General features: G+C 49.3%; 1 protein-coding gene across 2 annotated transcripts in view; it reads right to left on the bottom strand.

The window, feature by feature from the left end:
• Positions 1-715: 715 nt before the first annotated feature.
• Actr3b (actin related protein 3B) overlaps positions 716-7,539 on the bottom strand; it is a 72,085-nt gene continuing 65,261 nt past the window's right edge. For both annotated transcript variants that reach the window (XM_078040893.1, XM_078040894.1), the window contains 3 exons: positions 3,079-3,204; positions 2,254-2,337; positions 716-1,590 (listed from right to left, as the gene is read on the bottom strand). In XM_078040893.1, coding sequence (XP_077897019.1) covers positions 1,495-1,590; positions 2,254-2,337; positions 3,079-3,204 — 306 coding nt within the window. In that variant the 3' untranslated portion in view covers positions 716-1,494. The remainder of the gene's footprint in view (positions 1,591-2,253; positions 2,338-3,078; positions 3,205-7,539) is intronic.

The raw sequence follows: 7,539 nt of genomic DNA, 5'->3' as shown, positions 1-7,539 counted from the left end.
TGGCCAAGTCTACAATAAAGTTCAACTTATAAAGCAGGCACAGTCAGAGATGAGCAAATAATAATAAATTATAAGAATCATAATAATATACTCCAGTTAAAGTTACATGAATGTGTCTCTCTCTGAATTTCCCATTAAATATTTTCAGACTGCAGGTGTCTATGGATAAGTGAAACTTTAGAAGATGAAGCCGTGATAAGAGCTAGATTTATTACTCCTCAACCTGTTTCTAATTTTAAATATTAAAACCAAAATGGTTACAAAGGCAAATCTTCTGAGAATAAAGTATATCTGGCAACTTAAAGGGAAAATCATAAATATCAGCTTAAAAGAATCATAAGGATCATATGAAGAATAGAATAAATCTAAATCTAATAATCTGGCAAATTACCTTTCAAGCCAGCAACCAACTCAGCAAATGCCCAAGTAGTTGCTGAAAGCTTAAAAGCACAACTCTTATATTCCAAGAAGGGGCACCAGAGGTCCACAGGACCATCCCACACCCCAGCCCAAACCACATCTGACATGTTAGCTGCCGTCCACTCCAGCGATGGGGTGGCTGCTGCAGAACTGGCAGTGTGAGTCATTTTAGACACCCCCTTCCACCAACAATGCATTAATCACCAAATTCTCCACCCATGTGAAACAAACTTTAATATTCTTTAAAAGTTTGGGGGGAAGGGGATCAAAAGACCACCACACCACAGCAGGAAAATATTTATAAAGATTCTAACAGCTTTTATTACAAGGTGCAAGGTAGCATTTCATCCAACACTCACCAACATCGAACTATCATCTTCTATAAAATAATTTCAGAAAGCTCAAACAAAACACCTAACAGACACAGTACCCATGATGACTCTCACACAACACTGTTTAGTGTTCAGACTTCACATCACCCCAGGAAAGTGTATCATTTTCTAGTAAACGTGTGGCAAAAAGTCTTCGCTTTATTCTGTTTGCCTATAAACATATCGGAACATGCCCCACAATTAAAAATTTTATTACAGCACTCCATGACATCAATATCTACTCGTGCTTAGTACCAGCCAGTTGTACCAAATACCATAAAATACAAAATGATAGGAAATATAAACATCGATTTGTATTTCAAGTTGATAACGTTTTATTTACAAAAATAAGCTGGGAGGATCAGTGTTTACGCCCCCACGATATTTCCAGGGGGGGACTATTTCACACCATTTTTTTCTCTAATAATTTTTAAAGTTGCATTTGAATTCCTTCAGAATTGTATTTGTCGACTAGAAGCTCAGATGGGGAGGGCAGAGAGGGAGGGAGGCAGAATGGCAGATCGCCGCCAGCACGTCAAGAATGGCTTCGTGAAGACGGCACGGTGCCTCATGCACTGGACGCTGCCAGCTCGCGGTGGGACCCCACACCCAGCGTCGCCTGTACAGGAGCTGCAGTCTTCTCTGGGCTCTGAGGACACTCGTTCCCAACATGACACTATCGAATGCGACTTCAAGGCAGACACTAAGACATGACTCCGAAGACGGGGTTGTGGCGGCAGATGCTGGGGCCGTACTCCTCATAGTCCTTCTTGGTGTGGCAGACCTGAAAGAACTCGGGCTGCGAGAGGCGGCAGTGAGAAGGCAGCCCAGGCGCTCAGAGGGAGATAACCTAAAGCAACTGCTGGGCACAGAGAACCTCCCGATGCAAACCTCCACGCTTTCTCCAGGCCACAGTGGTCAGGTCCTGCCTCTTTCTCATGCTGAACTAAACAGCAGTCTATGTCACTTTCACAAGTTCACTGGGGCATGCTACAGCAGCAGAGCCCTTGCCCCACGTGCGTGAGGCCTGGGTCTGATCCCAGCGGCTCAGGAAAAGAAACATACCCCTCGCTGACCTCCAGCACCACACAGCAAAAATTTTTACTCAGCCTCCACTTATTTAGGACCAAATATGTGCTGGCCTTAAATTAACAAATTTGAGGGTGAAAGAAATCATCACTTGGGAAAATCATTGGAATTAGTGATTAATGAAAGATTTTTTTTTTTTTAGATTTTACTTATCCATGTTATCTGCATCCTAAGCAATGATTCTTAGTAATTAGCTGTTCAATTTAAATGATCATTAAAATATGTTTGTATCTGACAAAATTAAACGTGTGTCTGTTTAAAGCCATATAAGTACAATAATTACTATTTAACCCTCAGAGACAATGTTTATCCAAATTCAACAAAGAATGCAAAACAAAAACCAAAACTCAGAACCATCCAGGAAGGGACTCACCGTAGAGGCCAACATCGAGCCTCCAAACCACACGGCGTAGCGCTGCATGTGATGTGTTATCACCTGCACCTCCACGGGCTTGGGCTGCAAAATGAACCAGCTCACATTTAGTCCAAGAAGTGCAAGCAGATCTTATTCTACCAGCTGGTAAGACGATGGCTCCCTCTGGGCCTTCCCTCCACCATGAGGGTACGGAAACCTTCCCTCGCGTTCATCGCACTCCCCCCTGCGGCAGGTGGTCCAGGGACCAAAGCAGATGGACCAGCAGAGGTCACCACTTACACTAAAGCATCTGAATGGGAAAACACCCTGGCCAGCCCAATGGCTGAGCCCTGCAGAGGCAATTCCAGTGACGAAAGCCACCTGCAACACCAAAGGACACCGTCCTTTCCAGCAGCTGTCTCCACGTCAGGGGGCTTCCCTCCTTGCTCTCCTTCCCTAACAAAGCCCAATCTTGATCAGACATCCAAATGAAGTCACCAGTTAGTTAGGAATTATGCTGGAGAAATCTTGGTTGTTTTAGTTTAATGAGAACATTTCCAAAGATCCCCACTGTCAACAAAAGGGTCCTGGTCATCACGCTACATGCCCTGAACTCATAAAACACAGAACACTTCTGGCACTGGGGGTTGCTGAGAGCCAAGACGGCCGCTGCCCTAGTGCAGGGCTCAGTCGTAACCACGGGCCTGGAGTGAGCTCAGGAAGAGCCCCTGATGCACCTCTGTGTGATGAGAAAGAGCTTCCAGCTCATTCTGAGCTCCAGACAGACACGCTCCTGTAGCTCTGTGTAAGGGCAAGTCACCAAGAGGCACTCGTCTCTCCTACCTTTATTCTGCCGCCGCTGAGCTCTTCGCTAAGTTTTAATCTGGCATCCACCACTCTTTTTAAATCTCTCTGCAGTCGACGTCCAAAATCCCTGAACATTGTCGAGCCTCCTGAAAGAACGACATTCTAAAAGACACAAAGCAGAAGGTTGCCCTGGATGAGATCACCTGCCCACCATGTTCCAGGAACTGCCCCACAGCAGAATTCCCACATCCAACACACAGGCAATCCCAGACGAACACACTAACTAGCAAGTCAATGCTACCCAAAAGATGTTATCTATTTTTTTTCCTGTGACAACCATGGGCTACCAACTGTCCTCTCACACTTTTCTTCACCTCTATTGCATGCTCCCTCTGGACCCGGCAGAACCCCTGTGAGGATCAAGAAGCCCAAACAGCCAGCACAAGCTTCTGGGTGCAGTGGCACACTCCTGTAATCCTAGCAACTCGGGAGTCTGAAGTAGGAGAATCACAAGTTCAAAGCCAGCCTCAGTAACAGTGAGATTCTCTCTCTAAATAAAATATGAAAAAGGGATGGGGATGTGGCTCAGTGGTTAAGTGTCCCTGGGCTCAATCCCCAGCACCACCCCCCCCAAAAAAAGCCTGCACAAGCTGGCAAATAGACTGAGGCCACCTTATGAACCTTACGAACACTGCATCTCTAGCTGCTCTGCCTCAGCGACTTCTGGGGCAAGGGCTTCCAACTAACTCCTGAACCTTCTCAGTGGGAAGGAAGCACATCCAACTTACCTGGAGACACGTCAAGTGAGCCATCCCTCTGCCTGAAGAGGCCTGCCAAGTGGCCACATCAGGCACTGTGTGGCAGTGGGGGCAAATGTCATTAAACTGCCTATCAGAGTTTGAGGATAGAAAAGCTGTCTCTCTAGGACTACAGGATGATGTGTAGAACAATGAAAGTGATTAAATATAACCTGATTTACCTCGCTTACAAAAAAATGCCATTTGAAGAAACTGTAAGAAAAACAAAATAATCCTTCCATCAAAGAGCCAAAAAGGACTGGGTGCAATGGCACACGCCTATAATCCCAGCGCCTCAGGAGGCGGAGACAGGAGGATCAAGAGTTCAAAGCCAGCCTCAGCAAAAAGCGAGGCCTTAAGCAACTCAGTGAGTCCCTGTCTCTAAATAAAATACAAAATAGGACTGGGGATGCAGCTCAGTGGTTGAGTGCCCGAGTTCAATCCTGGTACCAAAAAGAAAAGACCAAAAAGGCCCTCCTTGAGGTGGTGGAATTACACGCATTCCTGCCTAACCTTCCCACATGACTTGAGTCACTGCAGGACCAACTGCCGCTGGGCATTTCTCCCAGCAGCACTCGGTCAGCTTTGTGTCTGATCAGCAAACCCCTCACCAAGTTCACAGGAAAGAAGATGTCTCAAGGAACCAGAGCACCCAGGTTGTAAGTCATGCAACTGGGAACAGGCTCTCCCATTTACTGCTGCCCCCAGAAACAACAGCCAGTACTGGGCAGAAGGGATGGGTTCCCAAGCTGACCCCTGCAACACCAACCACACCACAGGCACCCAGGATTAGACAGCTGAGGGTGGAGAAGGAAGAGCAGCAGGCAGACAGCCCACCTGCCATCTGGCCTTCCGCCTGGGGACCTTTTCCAGCTCCACACTGTGCCTGCAGAGAAGCGTCAGCTCTAACAACCCCCTAACAAGTCCTGGATAACCTGCAGCCCCACGCTCCAGTTGCTGGGTGAAGAGGATGGCCTAAGGCTATCGTAAGACCATGGCAGGGGCCTTGGGAAGCCAAGTGGCCACTGGTGGTCTCACCAACTGTGCTAATAGTCTTTTACCAGTGAGTCTAATGCATTCTTAAGGGAGGGCTTGGCTGAGGGCCAGGGCGAGGCAGGCTCTCTGCAGAGGTGACCCATCCCTTGGTGCTTTTCTCAACTCCCAGCAGGGGCGGGGCAGACCCTGGGGCACCTCTGTCAGGGAGCCCACCTAGTGACAGATGTTGGGGCAAGCACCTGCTGAGGCTCCCTGCCATAGAAGAGGCAGTCTGCCAGCACCCCAGGGCTTCAATGCCAAGATGCCCCGTGGGGGGTACTGGGGATTGGTCCCTGGAGTTAGAAGACCCAGGCACAGGAGGGAACCTGCGCTGCAGTCAACCCCTTCTTAGAGAGGCCTTCTGATTCCCCTTCCCACCCAGACGAGGGGCCACAGAGAACCTGCCTCCATCCTAAAAAACTGCAGACCTGGACTTCCCAAGCCCAGGTTTTTATCTCCAGGTCAACATCATGAATGATCACTGCCATCCCGTCACCACACAGGGAAATCCCTCAGTGCAGCAGGGACCTACGGTCAAAGCCCAGGGACCGTCATCCACAGTTGCGGTCAGAGGCAGCCCCTGGTGGCCACACTCATGCAAGATGACACCGAATGGCAAGTCAGGGGAACAATTTTAAATAATGTACAACAGGTTCCCTTTCAGACAGGCATCTTAGCCTATAACACTTCTGGAGACACATCGGACCTGTTTACTATTAAGAATCATGATTTCAAAGCATTCCTGATACCTTGACCGTCCTACCTTAGGATAAACCTCTAATGGTTCCACTCAATTCAGAATTACGAGAGGGGCTGGGGATGTGGCTCGGTTGGTGGAGTGCTTACCTCATATGCACAAAGCCCGGGGTTCAATCCCCAGCACCATATACACAAAAAAAAGAATCACAAGAGGTGGGGGAGGAAGCAGGACAGGACTCTGCATCAGCCGAGGTTCTGTTCTCTTTTGTTTTCCTAGAGCGCGCTGCACCACTCCGTTCAAGGTTTTCAGGCTATGATTACTGCAGCCTTTCTCTGGCACGGAAGTCCCAGCTCTGGTCTCCTAACAGCCCCTGTGCCAGGGTCCCTGCAGTGGCTCCTGGGGGCCAGGCCAGTATGGAGGCTCCCTTGCTCCCTTCAGTGTAGAGAGCCACAGAGCCAGGCTCCGGGATTACCACAGAAATGCGTGGGAAGCTTGTTCCTCCCCAGACAACAGAAGACATGGGTCTGCTCTCAATTCCAGTACTGGATACCAACACCATACATCAACAACAATTTTCTGAGGCTAAACTTGAAACATCCCTTGCTTGTGTTCCTGCGAGGGATGACATGAAAGGCGTGGAGTTCACCTCTCCTCAGGGCTCTGGCTTCACCCTGCCAACCCCACTGGAGCGCTGCACATGCGCCATGTGCTTCCACAAGGGGCCCGCGGGCCACTGGAAGAGGAACCAGCAGCTCACTGCCCTGGCTACTGCGGGACTCAGGATGAAGGACTAGTGGGAGGTCTGAACAATCTGTCCAGTCTCCGTGTCAGGAAAGCAGCCTGTTAGGAAAGCCCCCTGGGTGGGACCACATTGCTCTCGGACCCTGTGACTCATTACAGAGGAGGTGTCCCTCTTTCCCTGGGCTGCTGGGGAGCGCAGCACCCTGGGGGCCTCTCTTCTGTGACTAGACAGGCCCGCGTGGTGCGCGTACCGTTCTGCCCCTGGTCTCCCGGCTGCACTGTTCTGCCATCCTGGCTTTCTCCTACCCAGATTCCTCCAGCTGTTCCTTCCTTTGGTCCTGGATACACTCTCCTGACCGCCTCAGATTCTGCATACTAGAAGGCAGGCAGGCAGGTGGGAGGGGGGTATGCTGAAACGGAACTATCTTCAGGCAAAACAGGGTTAACAAGTTCAATGAGACTGGTTTATAAAAAGAACGTTTAGTCTTCCATTGGAAGTCCTTCCTTCTTCACTGAACAAACTCGGCAATCTACACACACCAGTGATCCGTGGAGGACAACCTACTCCATCCCACAAGCACCTCCTGTGGGGTCAGAGGCCCTGAGCTGAAATAAGGCATGCAAGTGACCCAGGAGGGCAGAATCCAAACCTGACCTCCTACATCTAGAGATTCCTAGAGGCCGTGGCTGGGGGTACGGCGAGGTGGTAGGGCACCTGCCTAGCGTATGAGAGACCCAGCATTCCATCTCTTGGCACTGCAAAAAATAAATTAAAAGATTAAAGGGGCTTGTGACCTCAAAAAGTTTAAAATGCAAAAATCAACCTTTAAGACAGTGTCTCTCATATGGAGATACATTTTAAAAACAGTATTTTCAATCTCCTAATACATTTTAGACTTTTAAGAAGGAATTCTATTCACTTCCTACAATTTTTTTTAAAAAAGCAAAAGTCATTCTTGAGCGAACCTTGATTCTCACTGCAGAGCGTGAGAGGAGCCGTGAATGTCCCTGGCTGAGTGGATGCGAGGCACTCCTCAGTCTCCATGAAGCCCCGAAGGCAGGCACAGCCCTGAGCAGCCAACAGCACTGTCCCTCTGGAGTGCCCACAGCTCTCTCTCACAAGAGTGCCGTGACCGTGCACACGTGGACACCGCCAAGCACCCTCAGCAGAGCCACTTCAGCAGCAGGCATTCAGCTCAGGAGGACGGCGCCTCCATTACTTCC

This window comes from Ictidomys tridecemlineatus, chromosome 2, assembly GCF_052094955.1.
Source record: "Ictidomys tridecemlineatus isolate mIctTri1 chromosome 2, mIctTri1.hap1, whole genome shotgun sequence".
Taxonomy (NCBI): domain Eukaryota; kingdom Metazoa; phylum Chordata; class Mammalia; order Rodentia; family Sciuridae; genus Ictidomys; species Ictidomys tridecemlineatus.
The sequence above is the reverse complement of the archived record's forward strand: the minus strand, read 5'-3'. Positions and strand labels throughout refer to the sequence as shown.